This window comes from Globicephala melas, chromosome 11 (genome assembly GCF_963455315.2).
Source record: "Globicephala melas chromosome 11, mGloMel1.2, whole genome shotgun sequence".
NCBI classification, from domain to species: Eukaryota; Metazoa; Chordata; class Mammalia; order Artiodactyla; family Delphinidae; genus Globicephala; species Globicephala melas.
In genome coordinates this window covers 77,843,426-77,870,652 of record NC_083324.2, presented here as the reverse complement: position 1 = coordinate 77,870,652, position 27,227 = coordinate 77,843,426, and the positions used below count along the sequence as shown (strand labels likewise).

At 44.6% G+C, this 27,227-nt stretch overlaps 1 protein-coding gene across 1 annotated transcript in view; it reads left to right on the top strand.

Annotated features, from left to right (window-relative positions):
- PKHD1 (PKHD1 ciliary IPT domain containing fibrocystin/polyductin) overlaps nucleotides 1-27,227 on the top strand; it is a 426,555-nt gene that overhangs the window by 17,680 nt on the left and 381,648 nt on the right. Inside the window, exons 10-26 of the mRNA XM_030870494.2 lie at nucleotides 622-692; nucleotides 2,016-2,117; nucleotides 2,902-2,997; nucleotides 6,242-6,383; nucleotides 8,337-8,451; nucleotides 9,398-9,676; nucleotides 10,772-10,861; nucleotides 11,087-11,177; nucleotides 11,924-12,066; nucleotides 13,395-13,525; nucleotides 14,284-14,459; nucleotides 17,236-17,374; nucleotides 19,465-19,592; nucleotides 22,011-22,195; nucleotides 23,095-23,217; nucleotides 24,441-24,546; nucleotides 25,737-26,009. Coding sequence (XP_030726354.2) covers nucleotides 622-692; nucleotides 2,016-2,117; nucleotides 2,902-2,997; nucleotides 6,242-6,383; nucleotides 8,337-8,451; nucleotides 9,398-9,676; nucleotides 10,772-10,861; nucleotides 11,087-11,177; nucleotides 11,924-12,066; nucleotides 13,395-13,525; nucleotides 14,284-14,459; nucleotides 17,236-17,374; nucleotides 19,465-19,592; nucleotides 22,011-22,195; nucleotides 23,095-23,217; nucleotides 24,441-24,546; nucleotides 25,737-26,009 — 2,390 coding nt within the window. The remainder of the gene's footprint in view (nucleotides 1-621; nucleotides 693-2,015; nucleotides 2,118-2,901; nucleotides 2,998-6,241; nucleotides 6,384-8,336; nucleotides 8,452-9,397; nucleotides 9,677-10,771; nucleotides 10,862-11,086; nucleotides 11,178-11,923; nucleotides 12,067-13,394; nucleotides 13,526-14,283; nucleotides 14,460-17,235; nucleotides 17,375-19,464; nucleotides 19,593-22,010; nucleotides 22,196-23,094; nucleotides 23,218-24,440; nucleotides 24,547-25,736; nucleotides 26,010-27,227) is intronic.

Sequence of the window (27,227 nt, the reverse complement as noted above, 5' to 3'; positions counted from 1 at the left end):
TAATTTCATAATACTGGAAATTTAAAAGAGTACAGTTCCATAAAATGCTTTGTATCATTCCAGGAAATGCCTTCTTCAAGATGGGAAGTGTCCAAATTTCATAGCGCTTTGGAGAGATCTATTAGGATTCTGGATTTCTGCTTGCCTCACGTTCTGACACTATGTACTTTGTCAGTGTTTTCCTGAAAAGGGCATTGTCTAGCAGATATTAATTTCATTGTGAAGATAGTGACACAGCCCAAAGTAGAGAGATTTGCTCTTTGTCTCTCTCTGTCGCTGTCTCTCTTTTAGGAAGGACTAAAACAGTATCTATTGAGTATCTTCCACAGGCCAGCTCCATACCAGGTCCTTTCACGTTCATTTTTCCATTTAATGCTAGTCACACTCTGTAAAGTAAGTATTATTATTCCCATATAATTTTCTAGATCAGAAAACAAACTTTGCCCCATTGATATTCTCTAGTCATCAAAGGGAGCTGGTATCAGAACAGCTTTAAAGATCACTAAAGTTAGTGATTTTCCTTTCAGGCAATCAATTTAAAAAATGTAATCCCCCCCCGCCAAAAAAAAATGTAATCCCAGATGCAGTTTTCATCCAAAACACAATTTTGTCTTTTTGAAGGTCAATGGTACACAAGGATGCATGGCTGGTCAGTGCTAAGCAGGACCTTTTCTTGTACCAGACGTATTCAGGTACCATTTCCCTTCATCGTGTATTTCTCACCCCTCCCCTCACTCGGCCCTGCACCTTGGACCCTCCGTCCCTTCTTTCTGGCCATTTCTCTATGACCATTAACACCTGAAGCCGTCCCTGAAGTCATGGATGGCCCTTTGGTTTTGTATGAGAATAGGTTGCTTGTGTGAGTGTCCACTTTAGTTGCTATATTAAAAGAGGCTTGATCATAGATTTTTATACAAAGTCTAGGGATATAGACAATAAAAGAAAGGGGAGTCATCCCTGTTTTTTGTTCTAAACAAGTAACAGAAAAGAGATGGCACTGAAAAATCTAAAGCACATCTTTGCAGTTATTTTAAACATCTCATCTCTGAGCATTCATTCAACAATTTATGACTTGCTGATACAGATGCTAAGTTTGCGTATTCCTATCTGATGAGTAAATCTTCATACCAAAAGAATCTGAAAACTGGAAACTTGCATGAAATCGTGAACTCAGTCCAGTAGTAGAAAGCTGGCTACTAAATGTGAGTGCTAGATTCTCAGCTTGAATACAGTCCCCAAACCACTTAAAAAATGTCTGCAAGGTTAGTGCAGATGCCAGAGGCAGCAGAGTCTGCCTTTGCCAAAAGTGCAAGAAATTTCCTAAGTCATGGGGCCAATGCCATTCACTCTCTAGGTAGCCTACCTCTGTCAAAGCTGAATTTTGACCCTTGGTTTTATTTTGAAGCGGTAACCATGCATAATTAGCCTCTTTGTACCTTCAGTTTATCAGAGAACACGACTACTTATTCCCCTTGCGGAGATGAAACTTAGAACTCTCAGAGTTTGATCATAGGAGGGGGAAGGATCAGAAAAAGTTAAATTCTTGGGGATTTGTGGCATATGACAGTGTAACTCATTCTTTTGCTTAGAGCGAATTGCAGACTCATATGGGTAAATTGAGACCTTGCCTGGTGCATCCAGAGTTGATTCCTCCATAAAGCGTAACCGACTGTTCTGTGATGCATAAACAGAGTCCTTGAGGTCAGGAGACAGAGTTCCTAGGAAAGCATCAGGGTATGCAGGGACTTTTGCTGATAGCATGAGTGTCTGCATTTCCCATTCCTTTCACATATTGATCCTGTATAATATATATTATTATCCATATTGTTATATGTGAATCCTTTTCTTGTAATATGCACTTTTAAATGACTATTACTAGAAAAAAATTACAACTGTTGCTGGTCTTAGAAAGTTAAAGTAAGAAATAAATTATGGATCACTTCTATGATTATATTATTATCTGGCTCACATCCTGGTTTATATTTGGAAGCTTACTTTTTTTTCCCCTCTTGCAGAAATACTATCTGTGTTTCCAGAAACTGGGAGCCTTGGGGGAAGAACAGACATCACAATTACAGGGGACTTCTTTGACAATCCTGCCCAGGTTACCGTTGCAGGTAACTAAGTTGAAATGGCTGAAAAGAGTTCATAGATTTAAATGCCATAGGAGATGATGTATCTCTTAAGGCCTGGAAAGAATGGGGGGAAGCAATATTTGCCTCTTCCGACTCATCATGGGATCCTGTTCTGAGGTCTTTGACCTGTGTTTGAGGCTGCAGGGGTTGGGGGGTGTTTTGGTCCTGCAGCTTGGCAAACATGTAACAGAAATAGGGTGTCCTGCTGCAGACACACTCACAACTCAGGGGCAAGTCCCTCAGGTGTCCCCATCTTGGGAGGGAAGAGAAGGAAAAGCACAGCTGCGTCTTCACAAAGGTCTACTTCTAAAAGGCGACCCCTCTCCCTCCCCTTAGCTCTGTCTGAATAAGTAAGAGTGGGCAGGCTTTTGCTATGCAGATTCTTCTGGAATGCCCCCTTAGCGAACCCTTTTGTGGAGAACACATCTAGAACCTTTTGTTCTGCCTAGTGGGATGCTCCTATAGTTGGTGACACCAAGGATGCAGGAAAGTGTCCTCACACTCTCCTGTCAATTCCTCTCCCCAGCTCAGTTCATCTCCAGTGAACGACATGGCAAGGCACTTTCTTCCTGATTATTCTGAGCAGCCCTGTGTTCCACTGCTCTGCCACTCCCCCTTTCTTGCCTCCTTCCATTGAGGTGACAACTTTCTCTCTACTCTCCACTTCTGGCCCTTTGCCTGTCTACCTCAGTGTGGTCCTCTGTCCCGCCACATCTGTATCTCCACTGATATTGACATCTGCATCTAATTTAAATGTTCCCCTCAGGCATTCTGTGTGATATTAGACACGTGTCTCCCAGGAGGATTGAGTGCACCACCAGATCTCCAGGTAAAGGTGCAAGACTCTCCGCTCCTCAGGCAGGTAAGGAAGTCTCCACGGCTGGTCTATGATATGTGGTCGGTCTCAGCTGTCTGACTGGCTGCTCAGTGGGCCCTGGGTCCTGAGTCAGAGCTTTCATTTCAGAGAGGCTCTTAGCTTTACTCAGATGCTTGGCAACGCCCTGCACTCCTAGCCCCAGCCAGCTGAATGACCAATGAGGTTCAGTGGAAACCATGATCCAGGAAGCCTAACTGCCATCAAGACGTTGCTATAGTGACCAGTGGAAACCCCTGAGCGGCCTCCTCCATCCTCTGGGTCACTTGCCCTCTTGCCTACTATTTAAGAAGACAGAGCTTCAGACCATGTCTTCTATGTTCATAGGACAGCTTTAGACGAGGCGGAGGGTGGGGTGCAATGGGGTGCATATTTAAATGTTGTTTCTTCTCCCCTGTGGGCACTGTCTGCTACTCTGAAAAGTAGAGATGTATTGTGATGGGGCCACCAGGTTACCCCTGAAGTGGGCAGAAATGGAGGGGGCGAGGGGACAGGTTCCATCTGTCCTTCTGTGTTTGTTTAAACCTTCTACTCCACGGCTGCAGATTGCAAGTGCACCGCGGGAGCACTTTTCTGGAAAGCGTTAGAACAGGAGCTCGGGCTTAGTTAGGGACGAAGGGCAGTTGGCGTGCTGGGCAGCCTGAATCACAGGCCACCACTTGGGAGCCCTATGTGCCCCGCAAGGGCTGTCTTCACCGTTAATCCACAGGCAGGGAGCTCGTCTCCTGAATCTCATCAGGGGAAAACTTTCTAAAGAAAGGCCATTCGGGTGTGAAAACACATGCAAAGCTTTAGCCGGGAATTCTCCAGGTCCCCGATCTGCGGTTTTTACTCAGGAAAGGCTCCCATGCAAGGAAACAAAACTACTGTATGAAGCAAGTGATGGAGAGAATGCGTTTCCAGAGTCAGGAAGGAGGGCGCCTGCTCTAGCTACTGGCGTTGCGGTAGAGGAATTTCCTGAACACAGCTTTTCTTGATGGTTGATAACGTCCTTTCTGAAGCGCTTTTGAAATTTCTTCCATGGAAGTGTGATGGGGCGGGGCGGGCGCGCAGCTGTTAGCAGGAGACCATTATCGCGAGACCCTTAGTGCGAGACCTTGAGTGCGTGCGCGAGGCAGTGAGAGGTCTGGCCCCGCCAGCGGCGGAACTCGTGGCGGTCCGTGGGACAGAGTGCGGTGAGAGGCGGATCTCGGCCTTCTCTCTGGGGCCCGTGGGTGAGCTGGGGGGGGCCCGTGGGTGAGCTGGGGGGGCCCCGGGACAGGCTTAGGGCTGTGTCCTGCAGGGCTCCAGAGCCCTCGCCTCGGCCGCGCGCTGGCCGAGCCCAGACCTTGAGGCGGTGGCGAACCTCTCCCCTCTCCCCACCTCTGTGACCTACTGACAGTGGCAGTCTCCAGGGGTCCCAGTCTGAGGGACCTCAGCCCCCGTTTGGGAAGCCTTAGGAGCCTGAGGGCCGGCCGGGTCCTGGGCGTCTGGCTCCCTCAGTGGTGATGGCTGGGTGGGGTCTGGGGATCTGGCCCTGAGGGTGCCACCAGCTGAGACCTGCCTCGTCAGCCGGGCTGCGGCACTGGTGGGAGGACCCACACTGGGTGCTGGACGAACCCTTCCGGGCAGGGTAACCAGCCCGCCAAGGGACCCCCTCCTCCTAGCCTGGGCTTGGACCTCGGAGGGAGAAGGTTGAGCCTTGGGACCTTGCCCTTTCTTGTCAGAACAGAGAATAACATTTGTTTGGTAGAGATGTACGGGAACATCGTTACTTGACCATGACCTGACTTCAAGAACAAAGGATCTGACACCAAGTAGTGTGCAACAGATAACCGCACCCCTCCCTCACCTCTCCTATAAAAGGGCTTTGCTGAAGGCTTTCGGGGAGTTTGGGTTTTTTTTTTTAAGGCATGAGCCACCCCTCTCCTTGCATGGCCCTGCAATAAACCTTCCTCTGCTCCAGACTCCGAGGTTTTGGTATTGTTTGGCCTCACTGTGTTGGGCACACGGACTTGCGTTCCGTAACAGAAGGACAAAGGATCCTGTACTGCAGTGGTTCTCAATGGCCTGCAGGGGGCACTTGGCAATGTTTGGTCCTTACACCTGGGATGGTGGTGCTACTGCCCTCTAGTGGGTAGAGGGTGGAAGTGCTGCTAAACATCCTTGAATGCACCGGACAGCCCTCACAACGGAGTTATCCAGCCCCAAATATCAATACTGCTGAGGTTAAGAAACCTCAAATAGTATGTTAAAATATGCTTTTATTTTTATGCTTATTCCTTATCTGTTTTCCCTTCTTAGGATTTAACAAGGAATAACAATAGTAGTTTAAAATAATAATTACTCTAGCTATCCTTTATTGAGTACTTACTATATTTCAGGCTCTTTGTGTATATATATTAAACTCCCTTAGTCTTTTTCCTCTCAGAATTGTCAAACTGACTTTATTTCTCTCCCCAGATTTACTGTGATATAATTGACATATAACTCAGCTCCCTTAGTCTTTAGTGCAGTATCTCTGTTTACTATTGGCCCCATTTTGATGAAGGAGAAAACGAAGGCATGAAGCAATTTGCTCAAAGCTACACATCGACTAAGTGGCAGAGCTGGACTCTGAACTCACCCATGTGTGATTCCAGAGCTCTTACCCTCACCCCAATTAGTAGCCAATATTGATCGCACATATGCCTTCGCTCTGAGGGTTTGTTTAATATAAAACACACATGAATAAGTACGACATCATGTAGAATGTTATGTAATAGCAGCCTGTCACGTGATTTGCTCCATGGCTACAAATTGAGGCCGTCACCTGTGAAAAATTTAAGGATTGCCAAATTTCTGGGACTCAGGGTTTTAGGGAATAGAATTCCCAAGCTGAACTGAATATTGAAAGAGACTGAAGTCCAGTCCTGGCTTCACGAGGCTTCATTTGCTCTTTTACATTTTCTCACATCCAGACACTCACATTAAAAAGAGCTCCTTCGTCTTTTCTGAGAATATTTCCCCTTACTGCTCCTTGTCAAGTCTCTCTTTCCAAGAACTTAAATCCTACATCAAGCAGTAGTTTCCACTTTCTAGAACATTTGTATTATCTGTAGAACATCTCACATGGCTACTCCATCTGTGTCTCAGTTAACTCACCTTCTAGATAGTTCCTGGATCATCTTCACTCTGTAATCTGTAGTAAAGCAGTTCCCCTGCTTGGGGGAGAAGTGCCCTCTGATGTTCATGAGGCTTACGTGTCTTACAGGCAATCGAGGGCTTCTCTTTGAAGTTGGAGACGCGGCTGAGGGCTTGGACCTGACAGAAGCCACCCCTGGGTACAGATGGCAGATTGTCCCTAATGCCAGCTCTCCGTTTGGATTTTGGTCAAAGGAAGGGCAACCTTTCAGGTATGTTGTTGGCAAAGTGCGGGTCCATATCACAGGTGTCTCTACTGGCCTAGGTGAGGCTAGGAGACAGGTAAGTAAGCAGTGAGATTTCCATGGGGAAGTTTAAAATATCTACTAATTTAACAGCAACGAAGTTTGACCGCTGTTCTCAGCTGGTGTTGGTTATGCTCGTGGACCACAGGCCCTTTATGGGTACACAGTAAATTTTGATCAATAGGTAAAATTTGTATTTTCTACAGCTTAGTTTGAAATCTGTTTTGGGGAGGACTATTCCTGAGAACATTGAGCCGGGTAGTCTAGGAAGCTTGGTAGAGAGCGGGGCAAACCTTGCCGCAGGAACGTGGTTAAGAGGTGAAACTAGTATCTGGATGATACTAAAGAAAGACTCGAGAATTTGCCCTTTGGGCACATGAGGGAGCAGAGGCTGGGCAGCCAACAGTTCTGTGGGAACAATTATCCAGTGCCAAATGTCAACCAGATGGCTGGTATAATAGCAGGGGAAACTCCAGTGGGCTCTGGAGACATTGTTTTCTATAGTGGTGACTGCAGTGTGATAAAGTTTTTCCTGCTTAGTTTAGTTTTGTCTTTTTAATCCCTTCAAGGATGTGGCCAAAATTTCTCATATTTTAATGTGGGCTTAAAAATATAGAACGTTAGAGAATTGTGGAGACACAGCGTACTCTAAAGATGTGGATTCAGGTGACTGACTCCTTCAGGTGTGATGGATCTCTCCTCCTTTTGAAACTCTTCTCAAAGAGGTTGGTCATGACTCCTGAGTGAGAATTCCAGCCAACCTGTGACCTCTTTCAAGGATTTGGCCATTTTATTGAACTTTATTCTTTTTGGCCATGTGACACGGCATGAGGGATCTTAGTTCCCCAGTCAGGGACTGAACCCATGCCCCCCTGCAGTGGGAGCACGGAGTCTTAACCACTGGACTGCCAGAGAAGTCCCTTGGCTATTTAAAACTTCAATTCAGTTGTGAAATGGAAGGTTTTGTTCTCTGTTCAGGGAATTTCAGACATTGAAAAGCCAAGTAGGGAAGGAAATCTGAACAGAGTAGAGTTTCTATTGTCTTGGAAGCCATACTAATTAGATATCTAACCACCAGTATACATGGTTTTAAAGTGGCTATATATATATATATATATATATATATATATATAATTTGTGGCACCTAGTACTGTGTCTTTGTCATAGTTTTTGAGGCTCATCAGTAGTGTTCAAAGGAAAACCTTTCAGCTATATTCAGTGTGTGCAGGAGTGTCAAGGAGAGTCAGGCCACCTCAAAAGACAAAAGAACATTTGGACTGTCTGGTATGACCTGTAGGGTATGTCTGTCTAATTGCCATTTTGAGGAGGCACAAACCAGACAGTAGCTCTTTCCATTCTTTCTGCCATTCGTTTCTATAAAATTCAAAATTTTTAAATGAAGAAGCTGAAATATTTATTGATTGAAAAATTATGATAATGATGGACCTTTACATAGTTACTTTCAAAACTATTATCAGAAAAGATTCTTGGTATTCTTGGTATCTAGACCAAATCAGCACAAACTCTGATTGGTGATCTCTCTTTATTTGTAATAATGAGAATAATATTTAGTATTGATTGAGTTCCTACCGTGCACCAGGCTCTGCACTGGCTGTGTTAGGTGGGTGATCTCAGCTAAGCCTCCAGGCAAACCTACGCTGCGACTACGACTTTCCCAAAGACGACAGGATTGCTCAGGGAGTTGTGCCAGTGCAAAGAGATGGGCTGAGATACTGAGCCAGGCAAGCACCGCAGGAAAAGCTGCATCCAGAGGGCTTTGGCCCAATACATGGCACAAGAGTCAGGTGTTTCCTCCTTATTGCCATAAAGACAAACAAGGTCCAAGGGCACCATTTTTTGGGTCAGTGATTCCGGACTTGGTTGCCCTCACTTCTTTGTCTGTGTTCCTCTGCTTTCCAGAGCGCGGCTCAGTGGGTTCTTTGTGGCCCCAGAGACAAATAATTACACTTTCTGGATCCAGGCTGACAACCAGGCTTCCCTGTATTTCAGTCAGTCGGAGGACCCGAGGACCAAGGTATACACCTCCCTCTCGTTTTCCTTCTTCTGGTCCCCAGTCCTTAATTCCTGAAAAAAAAAAACAAAAACTTACAATGAAAGCTCTCATATTCTACTGACAGTTGTAACATGCCATTAAGCAACCAGAGATTTTTTTTAAAAAAAATTGAGATATAATTGACATGATTTTAATTGTTGAAAAAGAGCTTGGCTGAATGTGTTGGCATGTTTATTGAGGTCTTACTGTAAGCTGGGCATTATGCTACAGCTGTTATACACCTTGTTTCTAACCTTCACAGCATCTTGTGAGCTATGTCCCTTTATCTCTGTTTTCCAGATAAGGGCAATGAGGCTTAGAAGGATTGTATGGCCAATCCGGGGCCACTGGGATAATAAGAGGCATATTAAGAATTCAAACCAAGATTTGTCTGACTCCAAAACTTGCATCTTTACCACTAATTCTGGGTAGGGATGTAGTTAGTTTTATGCAGGAAATTTCTGATCAGCTTTGAAGGATAAGAAAAAGTGTTTTAACAAACAGCCAAAATTAACTAGTGCCATTGACAAAGAAACACAGTATTTCCTCTCAAATGATGAATATAATTCTATGAAATTGCTTTGGTAGTTGGCTAGAGAAACATCATAGATTATGGTGCAGTCAAGTAACATTTAGGTTTCTCAGAGGACTTCATACAACTTTACCCACAGCATCATGTAAAGCTAGGGTTTCAGGTTGTCTGTTTCAGCTCTGAACATGGACCATCCAGCCTCATCTGAATACTATGTAATTGAGAAAGAGAGAGAGAAGAACGGCTGGAGAAACATACACAGGCACAGGTCCTAACTTGTTGGAAAAGGCCACCAGCCCTCAAATTCCTGTTAAGTAGCTGTCTAGACACTTGCTGTTTGAAAAAGAGACCCAGAAGCTTCATAGTGCTGGTCCTGATGTGTTGATTGGGGTGCAGGTGAAAGTGGCCTCCATCGCAGTGGGCACTGCTGACTGGTTTGACTCCTGGGAGCAGAATGGGAGTGAAGAGACCTGGCAACAGAAGGCCCCCAAGCTGGAGCTGCTCGGGGGAGCCAGGTACTACCTGGAAGCAGAGCATCGAGGGAGAGCCCCCAGCCGCGGGGTGAGGATTGGTGTCCAGATCCATAACACCTGGCTGAATCCCGAGGTGGTCAGCACGTACCTCCGGGAGAAGCATCAGATCCAAGCCCGGGCCCAGAGACTTCCGGAAATCCAGGTCTCCGTGTCTTCCTTGTCCCATGGGGTTAGGTTCAGGGGGTGAACTCTGCGAGAAATATAGTCCCGCCTAGTGGAAGGATCGCTGGCTGGGAGCCAGGAGACTTGAGCCGTGATGGTAACTCTGCTGCCAAAGAGATAGGGTATCCATCCAATAGGGTTGAGAGGACTTTTAAAAAAAATGCAAAGTCTTATTGTTGATATGCCCTGATTTATGGATTTAGTTCCAGGAATTTAAGTTCCTGGTAAATCTTCCTTTGGAAACATATTCCCCAGAGAGGAGATAAGGTCATCTTAACACCCACACCCATGTATGCATGCCTGTGAGCGTACACATACGAGATTTCATAGCTTTTTGACCCATTCGGGTCCTATTTCCCCGTATATTACGTTTTCTAAGTCTGCTTTGTAAGGGTCAGGGTCTTTGAGTCTCTTGGTTGCGCCCCATATTTTGGTTGAACAAGTTTGGTGTGCTTTCTTTTTTTAAATTGAAATATAGTTGATTTACAATGTTGTGTTTGTTGTACTTTTTGTTGTCCGCTTTTCGGTGTACAAGGTTGACTCAGTATGGACTGTGCCTCTTAAAGCTTACGGTATAATAGTAAAACATGCAGATAAAGAACCACAGAGCGAAGGAGAAAACAAGTAATATAAGATGTTAGGTCTCACCCCATTACAAAAGTGGGATGTGCCCAGCAGGGAATGCAGTAGAAGCAAAGCAGAGGCTGAATCAGCCTCTGAGAGGGTGTGACACGCATGGGGCTGCTTCTCCCTCCCAGGCCACCCCTGGGAGGGAGCTCGGTGAGAAGAGCTGAGAGTGAGCCCTTCAGTGGTGACATTTAGGTGTCACATTCTAAAGAGAAGGAGGGAGGCAGGCATTAATGGGGAGATAGACATGTATATTCTTCCAAGAAAAGTTTTCATTACGTGATGACACTTGTGTTCTCCAGATAGTTCTAGAGGATAGTGAGTTTAAAAATTGAAATTGTAATACAAAGGAAATAACAAACCAGGGAGGTTATGTCCTGTGTTTCTAGGTTGTCTCCCTGGTTCAATGAGCACATGTTCTTTAACCCCGTCACTCTTGACTTTTCAGATGCTGATGGTGTCTGGCACAGGGAACTTCTCCCTTACCTGGGACAATGTCTCTAGCCAGCCAATCCCTGCAAATGCCACGGCCCATCAGGTGGGAACCTTCTTCACTTAAGCAGAGGTGGGGGAAGTAAAGGTGGTCTTTCTGCCCATGGTAGGAACTCCTGGTTGTTTTTCTTTCTTTCTTCTTTTGGCCACACTGTGTGGCTTGTGGGATCTTAGTTCCCCCATCAGGGATCGAACCTGGGCCCTCGGCTGTGAGAGTGCCGGGTCCTAACCACTAGACATCCAGGGAATTCCCTGTTTTTCTTTTTAACAGATTCAAACAGCCCTTGAGGAGTTACTTGCAGTTAAATGTAAACTGGAACCCCTTTCAGCGAACATCCTACTCCGGCTGGGATTCGAGCAAGGTATGATCTCTGGTTTGACAAATTCCTACCCTCTTTTTCCTCCTTGTCTTCTTTCTTTCTTTCTCTTCTTTTTTTTTTTTGTCAAAGGGGAACAATCTTCATTTCCTCTCCCAGGTGACTCTGTTAAGAGTCAAATGAAAATATGGAAACTGGATTCGGACCCTGAGTGCTTGGGAGGGAGCTGTTTGGTGTGGGAATCAGAGAAAGAAAAGGCATCCCTCCCGAGCTGTCAGGTGGAGCAGAGTTAGAAACCTGGATGCCGGGGAGCTGGAATAAGGAACTGTGTCTCATGCCGTACAGTGGGAAACGGGCAACAGACATAGCAGGGAAACAGCAAAACAGTGCAAATCTTGCTTAATTCAAATTGCATCTCAAGTAAAGGAATTACATATAAAACAGTAATCTAACAAATTCTAAAAATGTGAGGGTATGTTTTAAAAATACTAAGGTGGACTAAGTTACAGTCAACACTCTTTACCTCCTTGCTTCTCAGTAGTTTTTCTGTGTCATGGTATACATAGAAAAAGGTAATAGATTTTCGATGCTGTAGGGCAGACACGATGGGTTTCTCATGTCTAGAGCCTTCAGGCTGGGGGGTGGGCCGACCACTTCGATCCCTGCCCAGCTCACTCAAGGGCTGAGGGGTCAATGTCATGGCGAACCCATAACCCATTCCCTGCAGACATGTTGGGAAAGTCTATATAACATTTACACCCATCGTCCTATTTTGTTCGAAATGCATCCAGACCTAGAAGGTTCCAGCTCTGATGGGCACCTCACCAGTGGGACAGAGCCCTTCTGTGGGAGATTCAGCTTCCATCAGCCTCGACACCTTGTCCTGATACCCGCGGCTGCCCAGAAGGGCAACCGGCTAGATCAGTACACACATGTAAGTAGCAGCCTTTGTGCTTGCAGGCGAGGTGGGTAGGGAGGGATTGGAATTATTCTCTGGGGTTGAGCCTGGGGAAGCACAAGAGAGTGATTGCTGTGCCTTGTAGGGCTTTTCGGGCTGAGATGCTAGGTTTCAGGGGTGAACAGACACCTCTGGTCCTCCCATTAGCTAGTTGCTGCATGGAAATGCCTTTCTATTAGCTGAGACCTACAGAAGTTTTTCTACACTGTAGTATTTTCTTTGCTCTCCAGGTATGAGCGCCGATTCTACAGTCACACTCTGGTTTTGAATTCTGACTCTATACCCTGCATGCCCTCCATGTCTTACTTTAGTTTACTCATCTGTGAAATGGGTAATAATGAGGTTTGGCTTTCAGGATTTAGGTGAAGAGTATATGAGATAATCCAGTAAAGTGCTTGGGCAGTGATTAGGACTCATTTAAGGATAGTTTGTATTATTTATCATAGTATTGTTATTGATGGATAGACTGACACATTCCTTCAATACCCCTTATATCTTTGTGTCACTAGCTCTGCTGTCCTTCATAAAAAATTGCAGCTTACTTGCCCTTTGGGAACCAGAGTGAACCTTCTTGGGGTGGCTAAACTCATGGTAGTGGTTTTAAGTCCTTTCCTAGTTGAATGGCAGTGGGAGCCAGGACTATACGGTTCAGGACAGGGCACTGCCCGACTTCCAGCCTTTCCTCTACAGCACAGGCTCCCAACGCTGGGTAGTGGGGATTTTGCCCCATGGGGAGAATTGGCAGTGCATGGAGACATTTTTGGTCACCAAAACTGGGGAAGTGTTTGTAGAATCCAGCGGGTAGGTTCTAGGAATGTTGCTAAACGTCCTACAATGCACTGGGCAGTCCCCCTCACAGAAAAGCATTATCTAGTCCCAAATGTCAATAGCACTGCAGTTGAAAAATCCTGCCATATAATTTTACTTAACTCAGAGTTAGAAGCCAAGGATGCTGGTGAATTAGGGTTAAGGAGTGAGGTTCAGAGAGGTACAGTGACTTGCTCAAGGTGGAACAGGTATCTGGGTCACAACAGGGGATTTCTATTGATAATTGAGATGCTCTAAAATCCTCGTGGCCACGCACAGTGTTAGGCATTGAATAACTCTCTGTTGGATGAATAATAATTTGCTCTAAACTATTTGTCTCTCCAGCTAGACCGGTAAGCTCCAGGAGGGCAGGAGCAGGCTGGCTGTCTCTCTGAGCACAAGGCAGGTTCTAGGGAGTGGATTGTCCTTGATAAACATTGCTTGAATTGCTGCTTCTTAGTGACAGAGCTGAAGGACTTCTTGTTTGGTGTCTCTAGCTGTGCCTTGCATACAAAGGCCACATGAATACGATCCTGACAGTGACAGTGTCCTTCACAATTGGCTTTCAAAACACCGTTATGAAGAACGTCACCTGTGACTGGAGTCTCGTGGGGGCCAGCCCTAACAGGTAGCTCATCTGTGGACAGGTGTGTGGGAATTCTGCCAGCTGGGATGATTAGCTTTCCTGGGGACAGTGGCCTATGGGAGGTACTAACTGTCTCTGATACTGGGGACTTGGATACTAACTTCAGCTCTGAACACATTTTATTTGGCAAAGAAATTTGATTTAAGAGCAGTTAGTTGTTACGAATCTAATACTCCCCAGAAGGAGTCTGACATTTCTCATAGGGATAAAATCATAGACCACCATATTTGGAAGAGATTTTAGGGAACATTCCTTGACGTTACAGATGAGAAAAATTGGGGCCCTGAGAATTTGTGATTCACCAAAATTCATTCAGCGAGTGAACAAAGATGCTGGAATATAATTCAGCATCCTGATCTCTTGATTCAGCTCTCTTTCCACATCTCTTAAGGGTTTTGTAAGTGTTTTTAAACTTAAATGAGTCTGGAAATGTCCAGAGTATTAATCTTCCCTGATAGTAGAGCCCAACAGGTGATCTGCTTAAGACACATAATCATATTGTAATTTGAAAGTACTGCTGACATTGTTATGAATGGATGGTGGACTTAAACATGATTCACTCGTGTTGCATCCCAGCCAAGCTGAGCCCATCTTGGATGGATGCTTGTACTGTGGCAGCCATGATGGATTGGGTCTCCTGACTGCATGGTCCTCAGGCCCAGGTTAGAGAACTGGGGCTCTCAGGAGAGAGAACTGCGGTGCTCACAGGAGGCCTGTTTCTGCTCTGCGCTTGTTTTCAGCTGGCAGTTCGCCTGCACCGACCTCTGGAAGACGTGTGTGCATCGCTCCGCGCAGCTCCAGCCACCTCCCGCAAACTCCCCAGTGCTGGTTCATCAGATTGACCTCCTCCCTTTGTCTCCGGAGATGGACGTGTTCTATGTGGATGAGATTATTATTGCAGACACAAACCTAACAGGTGATTATCAAATCCACTCTCCTCCACGGACCTGTCCATCAAATGCTGTCTTTGAACTTTTCTGGAGGGGCTGCTTTTCTGTTAATGGTGAGAGAACATATGATTCTCCATCTTTCTTGCCTCGATCCTGGAGAGAAGATGGAGTTGGAATTCTGTGTCCTTGGCCCCCATATCTCTCTAACTAGTTCCTTTTTCCCCTCCTATTTATTCCAATGCTTGTTCTTGCTTTGGGTGTCTGTGATCTTACCCCAATTTTACCACTTTCTTGCTGAGGGCCCTTGGTTTTCTCATGCATAAAATGGGCTTAATGAGGGCCCTACCCCATTGGATTACTATGAAGAATAACCGAAGTATAGTGTAAAGCGCTCATCATGGGTCCTGACTAGTAAGTGTTCAATAAGTGTAATCAATTATTAGTACTATTATCATTACTGTTGTTAGGCCAGCAGGATTTCTCCATCTCTCCATCTGTTAATATCTGTCATACAAAGTGCTATAAGGAACACAGTAATATCTGGCCCTGTAAATGGGCCACAAGTCTGATTTACAATCCTTAGGACAGACTCGGTGGGAGTTGGAGGGTCACCGCATCTGCATGAGAACAGCCTCGTCTTTCCTTCTCCCTATCTGGTTCCTCTCACACATCACTCAGAGCTGAGGCCTGGCCCCTCTCTGCACAAAGTCCCTTGACCTCTCTTGGGTGCAGTGCTCTCACCTGGCTTTGCTTGTCTTAAGGGCAAGGTGCTCATCAGGGGTTCTCCTGAGGCCACGTGTGACGCACACCCTGGGGACAGACGCACACCCTGGGAACAGAAGCCCAGACAGATGGTGTGGTTTGCTCGCAGGGCCTCCAGGCTTCCAACTTTGTTCCCTCTCTCTTTTCTGTCAAATCCCTTGTGACTCTGGGGCTCGGCTTTCCTGCTTCTCATAGCTTCTCTGTTTTTCTCTCTCCAAGGAGAAAAGTATGGAACAGGCATTTGCATTCTGATTTTCAAGTGTGCAGCTTTTTAATCTTTTGCCTGGAAGTTGTAGAGCTGGGGGCAGGGGAGCGTGGAGCGTGGAGGTGGGGGGTGGGGTAGGAGAACTCTCTTTCAGCCCTGAAAATACATCATCTTTGATACTCTTCAGAATTCCATCTCTTATCTGTTTCAGTGATGTGAGTGTTTTGGGGGTATCTGGGTCAGAATGTGTCATTGCTTGTTTCAAACTCTGTGTTCTGACACACAGAAAATAATATTCAAATGGTGTGCTGGGGTAACCATCTGAGTTTCTTGGTGCCCAAGACAACTGGCTGGGGCCTTTGGTGACCCCAAGTGCTACCCAGATTCCCAGAGCACTGAGGGGATCATTACAGCGTGCACTCGAACCCACTGACTGGACTGGGAAACTCAGGACTGGATAATAGGTGTCATTTCCCTTTATCCTTCCCAAACCCTCAAGGCCCAGGATCCAGAATCCTTTCTCACTGCCATCACCGCTTTGCCACCAAATGCTCCAGTATCTGGAGCCATGTAAGGGTGAGGTGGGAGGGGAGCAGGGAGGCAGAGACAAGAAAGATGGGAGATGGCTTGGGTAAAACCGTCTGATTCCCACTGTCCAGTCGTCCTGATGGCCACAAGTTTCCTGTGAGTATTATTTAATGGTAACATAAACTCTACACAGTAGGGCTCCATAGTCATGGTTAATTGTCTGACATTTATCTGATCAGCTTAACACTTGGTTATATTCTCCCACCGAATGTCCTCTATGAAAGTTCTTTTCATCTAGTGGTAGCTCCCAAATATTTCTCACTTAATTCTCAGAACCCCATGAGATGGTCCTGTGATCCCCACTCTATAGATGAGGAAACCAAAGCTGACAGGATACTAAGTGTCTTGCCTCAAATCAGCTGGTATGTGGGGGATATTGGAACCCAGAGATGGTTGACACCAGAGCCAAACCTTCAATGACTCCATACTCAGCTGAGCAAATAAACATTTATTGAGCCCTTACTCTGTGCCTGGCATTGTGCTCAGCATTGGGCCTGCAAAGACTGCCTCGATTGTACAGACTTAGAAAAGAAGCTGCCTTTACATGGTGCCTGGTAGGAGGAAAAGAGGATATTAAACTATATTTGCTGGTCATTTAAACCTGCCATCTCACTAAACTCTCCCTGCCATGCAGACTGATACCTGTCATGAGTCCCACTTTATCAATGAGAAAACAGAGTCGTACAGAGGTTATAGTGATTAGCCAAATAGTAACCCAATAGAAGCGGAAAATAAGGATTTGAACACTGGTCCATCTTAAAGCTTGCACTCTCTCTGCACACATGTTGACGCCATGCTGCGGATAAAACTCAAGTACCTCTAGTATGTGCTTTGTGTGTTCAGTGTTCCCAAGGGGGATCAGCTTGTATTCCTGGAGCTACCAGGCTTTGGGAAGAAAAGGAGGAAAGGGAGCAGTCCACACTGCCGTAGATGAGCTGTGTGTATGTGTGGCGGTGTCGTGGTGGGAACCGCCAATGATACAGGCAGTGATGCTTGGCTGACTTGGGGCTTATTGAACTCTGCTGTGCAATTAGTCATCGTCTCCGTATACCATGACCTTGCAGTTTCCTTTTGCAACTAAATTCCTACTTCCTCTTCCTTTTCTCTTCCTGGCAGCAGGTAGGTAGGAATCTCTGCTTTAAGTGTATGCTGGGATGTGAGTAACTCAGCCTCTCCAACGGGGACCTTCCACACAGCAGGTCTTCCATCTTGATTTACTTGATAATGATTGGATCATTGGTCTCTAGTTTCTCAGGCTGACTCTGGAACAGCTCGCCCTGGAGGGAATCTGCTGGAATTGCTCTCTGTGGTGGGATCCCCTCCTGTCTACAATGTGACCTCCTGGTTGGCAGGGTGTGGCTTGGAGCTCCCGCTCATCACTGCAAGGTAGGGAACCATCTTTGCTCACCTATCCTTGCTTAAAATTGTTAACTGCCCTTAGAAGACACAGAGGTGAGACTTCTTATCAGGAAAAGCTACCTGCCGTGTTGCTCAAAGCAATAGTTCTGAGTCTTAAGAATGCCGTATCAGACTTACCTGGAGGTTGTGTTAAAACACAAATTGCTGGCCCCTAACCACACCATCATAGTTCAGTACGTTTGAGGCAGGACCTGATAGTTTACATTTCTAATGAGTTCCCAGGCAATGCTGATTCTGTTGATCTGGGGACTACATTTTGAGAACTAGTTCCTAGTGAATTTGTTTACAGGTAGTTGTGTTTTTATGCTTTTCAGAGGTTCACATTACCACTGTTTGAGAGGAAAACCTTGTTCCTCTCCTTCCATTCCCCATATATTAATCTTACTGGAATCATTTGAGGCCAAAGGAAATAGCCAAAGGAACAAAACCAGCCAGTTCTAAGAGCTCACCACCAGATGGCACTAGAGCGCCATAAGCATTGGTTCTTCAATAATCAAACCTCTCTGGCCACAGTTTACAAAGCAGTAACTAAGAATCAAGTCTCCTCCAAGCTCTTGGAACACATGTATGCTGTAATTTGTTCTTTTAAATTTTCACTAAAATCCAAGTAGTATGGGAAGAATTGAGATGTCTTGTCTTTAAAATTTCTTTTTTCCTCCCATCTCTTTCTAACATGTTTCGAAATGAGTTCTCCTACTTATACTATGCTTTGGACAGTGTGTGAAAAGTAGGCAAAGAAACCTTGAATCTGTGCTCCATTTTCCTTGACTTAGTGTTTCATGGGCCTCTGGGCAGGACAGACATGGAAATCATCAATAGAATGAAGGAGGGAAAGAGCTTCAATGGTGGAGAGGGAGCTGTCAGATTACCCAGCCCGTGGTCCTGTGCTCCAAACCTACTGAATTATGTAGTTATTAACTCTGAAATGATGGAGTGTAATTTAGGTCCACACTTAGAGGGGTCCTCACAACCTCCTTTTTTTTTTGGCCGCGTGGCATTTGGGATCTTAGTTCCCTGACCAGGGATCAAACCCGTGCCCCCTACTGTGGAAGCGCAGAGTCCTAACCACTGGACCGCCAGGGAATTCCCACAACCTCCCTTTCTGAGTTTTCCTCAAGTCCCTTAGTTCCTTCTGGAAGCCTCCAGCTTGAGCAAGTCAGGACAACCTTCAGAGTGGCCCCCAAAACAGATAGTATCTTCTGTATGGTTTAAGTATGCACATCAATATGTAGCACTTAGGTGATATTATTGATTGAAATCACACGTTTGTTGTTGAAAATTAGGAAAATACAGAAAAACACTTAGAAAAAGTTACAAAGCACTCAGAATCCCTCTGCTCAGAGATAGCTTCTGTTAATGCATTGGATCCATATTCTAACAGCCTTTTTCCCCAGGCAGTTTTTATATGCATATATACATGTATATGTTTACTTTTTAAATCTCAGATTGGGACCACACATAAGACACTATATTTGTAACATGCCCTTTTCACCTACTGGTATAAATGGAATATTTCCCCATTTCATTAAGCCTGCTTCTAGATATGGTTTTTAATGGCTGAATAGTATTCCATCTCATGGTGTGTCATGATTTATTTGACTTATTTATTGTATTAAAAGCAGGATTAGTCAGGCAGTGTGTTTGCATACAGGTGCTGGATAAGGACTCCACTAGATGGAATGGCCTGTTTCTGCTGGGGATACTGAGTGCAGAGGATCTGTGGACTAGGGCCCAAGTTTTCATCTGACTGTGCAAATGGGTTCTCCTTCCACTCTGCATCAGGACCAGAGCTGTGAGGACCAGAGTCATCACTCTTTGCTCTGCATCCCTGTGCTTCCAGGATCAATAGAGGGGAACTGTGGAATGCCCTAAAGAACCCTCATATTTACCTTACATTTCCTCTGCTGTGATGGGAGAGGGGTGCCCAGTACTTGGGAGCTTGAGCTCATGGTCTGGAAACATGGGAGACCGCTGGTCTTTGAGATGGAGCTATGTTCTGTCTGGAGCAGCTGCTGGAGGGTCCCCATGGCTAATGCTTTGCTTCTGGTATGTCACAGCTCTGTGCCCACTGAAGGAGCAGAAGAAGGATCCGGGTTGGTCCAGGTGACAACACAGAGATTACAGAGGGCAAGTCCACCTTTAGGAGGACACTTTCGCATCCAGCTTTCTCACACAGTGATTCCTGGTAAAGGGGCCATTGGGAGTGCAGTGTTTCTCATTTGACAACACCCTGCCAGGCAGGGTGACAGTCTTAAAGTTATTTTGTTTTCCAGTGTCTGAGAATGACCTTCTTAAAGTTAAAGATCTGGACAATAACAACAGCATATCATTGTTAATATGATCCCAGTCTTTCAGTTTTGTAGATGTGGAAACTGAGTGGATTAGCTTCCTGGGGCTGTCATAGCAAATTATACAACCTTGGTGGCTTAAAACGACAGAAATTTATTCTCTTCCAGTTCTGGAGGTCAGAGTCCACAGTGAAGTTGTTGTCAGGGCCACTCTCCCTCCTCAAGCTCTAGGGGAGGATCTGTTCCCTGCCTCTCGCAGCATCTGGTGGCTGCCAGCATCCCTTGGCTGCGGGCGCATCACTCCAACCCCTGCCTCCCTGGTCACACTGTCTCTTCCTCGTCTGTGTATGAGTGCGTTTAGGGCCCATCTGGATAATCCAGGATGAACTCCTCTTCTCAAGATCCTTAATCACATCTTTTGCTTTATAAAGTAATGTTCATAGTTTCCTGGGATCAGGGCAGTGACATATCTTTTTGAGGGCCACCATTCAGCCCACTATACTCAGGCTTGCCCAAAGCTCATAAAAATAGTTGATGGCAGGGTCCAGGTATGAACTTGAGTCTTTGCTTCTCAGTTCGGTCCTCTTCTCTCTGGAGTTTCCTAGGCCAAAATCCATGGTAGCCACGGCCCTTCCAAATTAAACTCCACAGTGACACCACATGATATTGAGGATTTTAGGAATCATAACACATGTAAAAAGAGCTTTCAGCTGCGATGAGGGTAGAACAGTTTCTAAATCTTCAAGTACATATACATCTCACAAAGGACAGGATTAGACGTGGTTATAATATGTTATTTATTTGGTAAAAACATAGGGGAGTCAGAAAGGAGGCTCAGGAGAACTCAAGAATGGCTGTATAAAAATTGGCACATGGGCTTCCCTGGTGGCGCAGTGGTTGAGAGTCCGCCTGCCAATGCAGGGGACACGGGTTCATGCCCCGGTCCGGGAAGATCCCACATGCCGCAGAGCGGCTGGGCCCATGAGCCATGGCCGCTGAGCCTGCGCGTCTGGAGCCTGTGCTCCGCAACGGGAGAGGCCACAGCAGTGAGAGGCCCGTGTACCGCAAAAAAAAAAAAAAAAAAAAATGGGCAAATGGTCCAGGAGTCTTCTGTCCTCAAGCAGAAAGATGGTGGACTTGCAAAGAATCTTCTTGGCTGGAGGAATGGAGTGGAGTTTTTACTCTAGTAGGGCAAATTAGGAAAAGTTGATGGCCCCTGGGCTATTGGAGTCTGATAAGTGGGTGAATAAGTTCATCAGAGCCCTGCCTCTATGAAGCCCACTACTGTGCTGTTTCCCTTCTCACTAATGAGAAAGCTGCAGCCTGTCTGTAGAGAGACTTTTCCTGCTGTCATATCCTGTTGCTGATATTCCTTACATCACTGCCTGTAGAACAACTGGTGGGAAAGCCAGCCTTCACCTGGCCATTTGAAATGGCCCTCAAATGACATATAAAATCTTTTCAAAAAAGATGAGAATTTTGTTTGCATTTTGGAAATACAGTGGTATTTCACCAACACTTCAGGGCAGTGTGGGATTCAAAAGGAAAGCTCTTGAGTAGGTAGAAGGCAACCTGGGTTTTAATCTAAACCCCTCTCACTTGGTTGACAAGCTTCTGAATCACACTGGGTTTCATTTTCTTCATCTCCCAAGGAGGTATTAGGATATTTAGATGACCCGCCTCACAGAGATGTTGGGATACCTAAGGAAATGGAAACTTTTGGTAAAGCATGAAACAGCGTTCAAACACAGCAAGGCTTAAGCCCAAAGTGCTGTTATTTCTCTGCGGGGATGTGAGATGGGGAAGCAGGTGGTTGGGCTTAAAGGAAATTGTAATGGAGAAACCGAAGTTCAATGCCAACATTCCTCAGCTTGGTTGGCTAAGTTTTTATGGGTGTCAGCTGCTTTGTGCCTTCCCTACTCCTTGTGAAAGGTGGCCGGCCAACTTTTCCCTGTTCACAGGGCCAGCTAAATTTTTCCGGGGAAAGCCCAATATTTAATTAGACTTTCAGGGATTACCAGGGTGTCTGGAATTTACATTTTGAGTTGACATTTGAGATAAGTTTGTCTGATGCGATTGTGTTCTCTGCTTGAGAGATGTGATGCTGATTAAAGGGACCATGATATAAAAAGTGAGCACCTACTTATATTTGCCCTAAAAATGGCTTAACTGGACTGAGGATTTTCTTGAACTTGATGGTCTCTGCATGTGTAGTAGGCATTCTGATGTGTATTCTCTGCTGTCTTGATGATGAGATGCTGCAAGGTGGACTAATTAGTGTCCTGTACGTTTTATATCATGACCTTCTCCCACAGCTGTCCCTGTGCACATCTCAGCTAGTCACCTCCAAAAGCTCTTACAAACCAACGCTGATGACTTCACATCTAGGTACCTTAATGTCAGTGACTTCACTGTGACGGAGGATCTAAAGTCTTGCTATGAACATGTGTGGACTCTCTCCTGGTCCAACCAGGTTGGGGACTTGCCCAGCTTTATAAGGGTATGTATGGTATCCCTTTTGGTTTTGTGGATTTAGTGCTCTGGAGCAATTTTGTGAAAAAAAATCAGAATTATATGAATGAAAACTGTCACGATTTGTGAATTTTGTTGGAATATTCAAGTAAAGGGGTTCAATGATCTTTCTGAAAGTTTTCAAGACGTATTTTATATCTCATATTCCTGATAAAGCAGTTTAAACCCAACATCACCTTTTCTAACTTGATGTAGGTAGAGAAGTTGTTGGTCAGTGTCCAGCATACAATAATTCCACATCTGTTATTGCATAATTTAAGCAGATGTGATTGACTTAGATTATCATGGAGGCAGATGGCACAGCAGAAGGAAGTTTAGGAAAGGATTTGCTGTCTTTGGATAATGACAAAACCAGATGCTCTTGCATATTTAGGGTTTTAAAAAATAATCTAATGATCATCTAGCGTTTGGTTTTATGAAGTGAAACCCGAGATGAAATTTTATTCTTGTTATTTGGTATTGCAGGTCATCTGGTTTTCAAACAAAATCCTTGGGTAGAGATGGAGGAAGGATAGGAGTCATCTCATGGCACTTGTTTCCAGACATTTTATTTTAATATTTTGGATTGAAAACTTGTAAAATAGAAAAGCACATGGAAACAAAATATCTCAAGACTTAGAAGATCAGTATAGTGTGCATTTTTTTGGGTAACTCTACTTGCATATAAATATTCTTCTAGTCTACTGGGGCTTTCATTAGCCATTACTTACTATTAGGTTACTAGATTTCAAGCCCCTGTCTCTCCATTTTCACTTTGTAGCTATCTGATTATCTTAAACAGAATGTGAAAACACCCTTTGTTATTTGTTTTAAGCAAGATTAGACTTGATTCCATGGCAGAATTCACCAGAACTCTAACCATCTTAGGTATCTGATGAAAACCTAACGGGAGTTAACCCTGCTGTAACCACTCGTGTGGTATATGATGGTGGAGTCTTCCTTGGACCCATATTTGGAGACATGTTGGTCACTGCCAACCAGTACACTCAGGTGAGAGCGGATGGGCCACCCAAAGTGAAATACTAGTTTCAGGTCTACTGCAGCCCCTCCTGATTTGTAATGTGGACCAATCCTAAAGGTCAGCTTTCTAATTCACAAAACAGAGAGAGCTGTGGCTGTGCTTTTCTACCTCCACAGGGTATGGAGAGTACACTGAAAATATAAGTGCTTTGTAAATACAGCATCCTGTTATTATAATTATTGATGCTACTATGGTACCAAAAATAGAGAACCTCTCTAGCTACATATGACTTATACCTCCACACAGTGGCCTTGGAAAGTAAATGAGCTAAGTCAACCCCTTTTCTCTTTAAAATGTCCTTTGCTATTTCCCATCTGCCCATACTCTTGTTATAAGTCATCTGCTTTTAATTAGAGACAATTTTGAAACGCAAAACTATAAAGAATAATATAACCAACACCTGGGTACCCAAACGAGGATTAACAATTGCCAACATTTGATGTATTTATTTTATTTTATTTTTGGTCTTTATGAATAACGTGAAACACTACAGATGAAGAATTTCTTATCACCTGTGCCTTCATGCCATCCCAGTACCCCTTCCCTTATAAGCAAACACTATCATAAATATAGTGTGTGTGCTTTTAATCCTTATTTTATATGTAGAGATTCAGAGTTCAGTCTTTTTCGCCTTTCTTATCTCCAAGTATTGTAGAGTTCTATTAGATTAACCTTAGTCCCAGTGAGAGGAAAAGACATATAATTTATTCCTGGGGACTTCCCATTTTAGGATAAAAAAGACCCCAAGCCAAATGTCCAAATACACTCTGATCTTCAGTTACACATCCATGTAGCAATGGTAGAACAGAGGTGCCTACTTCACTGGCATTTACCAGCAAAGACAGGGCTTTTCACAGGAAGTAGGTACTCAGTTGAAAATATAAAGTGATAAAAAGTTCTCACTCAGTTTGAATTTACTTCTATGTGACAGAGAGGGAATTTACTCCAGATTGAACATATTTAATTGCAAAAATGTTAGGTTTCCGCTTGTTTACCATCGTTTTAAAAAAGCCTAACATGTTTGGAGTCATACTTTACAATTTAGGGTCTATTACTGGAAAATAGAAGGAAAAAAAGAGAATAAGTGAATCATTAACACATTTTAATTTGGGCAAACTTCACAAGTACTTTATTAATACGCTGGAGCATATGAAACATGTACGTTTGCTTTTAATGCTTTTGTCTTTTCCAGGTGGTTGTGCGAGTGAACGACATACCAGCTTATTGTTCAGGTTCCTGTTCCTTCCAATACCTTGAAGGGTCAACTCCCCGGGTCCACTCTGTGTGGTATGCCCTCGGTATGATGTGCACTTGGCATTGAAATGGGCGTGAACTTTATTTTTTATTTTTTTTTGAAGTATAATTGATTTACCATGTCATGTTAGTTTCAGTACAGGGATTCAGTTATATATATATATATATATATATATATATATATATATATATATATACACATATATATATACATGTATATATATATGCTTTTTCAGATTCTTTTCCCTTATAGGTTATTACAAATATTGAGTATAGCTCCCTGTGCTATACGTTAGGTCCTGATCTGTTTTATATATAGTAGTGTGTGTATGTTAATCCCAACCTCCTAATTTATCCCTCCCCCACCTCTTTCCCCTCTGATAACCATAAGTTTGTCTTCTATGTCTGTGGGTCTATTTCTGTGCATGAACTTTAGACTGAGAGTGACTTGTTGGAGGCCGTGTACCTGGTGATGTGTGGGTAGAAGGTGTGTCCGTTCATGGGGTGGATGTTGAGTGATGCAGCAGAAGGTGAATTTTTTAGCCAGTCTAAATGAAATGGTTATGATTTGAAATTGTGGATTTTTTTTTTTTTTTTAATTTCTTGGCTGCGTCGTGTGGCATGTGGGATCTTAGTTCCCTGACCAGGGTTCGAACCCGTGCCTCCTGCAGTGGAAGTGCAGAATCTTAACCACTGGACTGCCAGGGAAGTCCCGAAATGGTGGATTTTTTATGACTTAAAATGTTGGGCTTCCCTGGTGGCGCAGTGGTTGAGAGTCTGCCTGCCGATGCAGGGGACACGGGTTCGTGCCCCGGTCCAGGAAGATCCCACATGCCACGGAGCGGCTGGGCCTGTGAGCCATGGCCGCTGAGCCTGCGCGTCCGGAGCCTGTGCTCCGCAACGGGAGAGGCCACAACAGTGAGAGGCCCGCGTACCACACACACACACAAAAATGTTGTATTCTCTTTGTCCCTTGTTTTGAAATTTTCTTTATTTTTATTTTTTTCCCCATTTTTTGTTGACTAGTGATTTCTCATCACTAGTTTGAGAAAGTTTAAGATGAGGGCTCTACGCTATTAAAATCAATATAGATTCCAATACATGAGTCAGCATTTAATTCCTTGAATTTTGGGAGAGGAAGGTGAGAGGGAATGAATATTTGATAGAGTTCTTGTAAATGGAGTGATATCACTGAGAAATGATTTCTTTCTTTTAATTTCTTTCTTCTTTTAAGATGACATTGACCTGCTGGTCTATATTACTGGAAATGGTTTCTCTGGTGACTCCGAGGCCTTGCAGGTTACAGTGAACAAAACAAGTTGCAAAGTTATTTTCTCAAACCAAACGAATGTGGTGTGTCAGACAGGCCTGCTGCCCGTTGGAGTGCATCAGATTTCAATGTTGGTGAGACCCTCTGGTCTTGCCGTCAGTGCCAGTGGAGGAGGCCTCTTCCTAAACGTGGAGCCCAGACTGGATGCTGTGGAGCCTTCCAGAGCTGCAGACATTGGTAATCCGGGGGCACCTGCCTTGCATCTGACCCTCTGAAGCTAGCATTCTTGCTCATCTGCAGGAATCTAGTCCTGCCGTGGAATAAATTCTGTAGCCACTGTGATTCACAGCTTTCTGTTTTCTGCCATCAGCATTTCTTCCAATGAGTAATAGACATTTGAGCCCTTAAATGAACTCACTTGCCACCTAAAGGACCATAGTTTGGCTGATGGCGTCAGGCATCACTGGGTCAATCATTGAGTCATTGGGACAATCTGATCAAATGGAAATGACACTAGGAGGGGGAGTTAGGACATGTGCCTGGGTTTTCAGCCTGCCAAAATCAGAAGTGTGACCTTAGAAGTTTCAGATACTTCTGTGGGACTTAGTTTCCTAACAGTGATGAGGATGGGCACAGGATCGTTTACTGAGTACCTGTTCTAGGTAGTCGCACACCCTAAATGCTTACAGCCGCTGGAAAGGTGGAATTATTATCCACATTTTTTCAGATGAGATAATAGTATTTCTAAGAGAAGAGTGACTTCCCCAAGGCTTCCTGATGGAAAGAGGTGGAGCTAGGATGCAAACCAGGATTGTGGGACGCCAAGGCTCCTGCTGCTTCTACCTCACCATGCTGTCTTACCCATGCAATGGGCTGAACAATGCTTAGACCTCTTAGTTTTGAGTGAGATTAAAGTGAGCCAACAGGTGGGAAAGTCCCTTGAAAATTAAAAGCATTTGCAAATGTGAAGTACAGGCCTGGCCCACTAGGAACTTAATGGGTGTTTCACAAATGTTTGTAAAATGACGTACACTCGGATACTTGGCTAGCAGTCAAAGCCAACTACCATTTGAGTAGTGGGGTATGGAGAGGTCAGCAGGGCTTGCCAGCATCAGCCCCGTGCATTGGGTCTTAGTGCCATGGCAACCAAGGCTCTCCCCAGGCTTTCTGAGGGACACAACCTGTTTAAAACAACCCAGCCAGACTGCAAGAATCTCAGGAACACTCATGCCTTTATATGTTAATATATGATTTTTAGAGCATAAAAATTTTTCCTTAATGCCTTGGATTTTTGTCATTGTTTATTCTGTTGGCCAAAAATTCGTGGCTTAGAACACTTATTAAAGTAGTGTTTCCTGGCTACAAATTCATTGTTCAAAGGAACAGTTGATTTCTGAATTTACTTGGCCTTATAGAGTAAATCAAGAGGCCTACTTTTTTCTTCTCTGCACATAA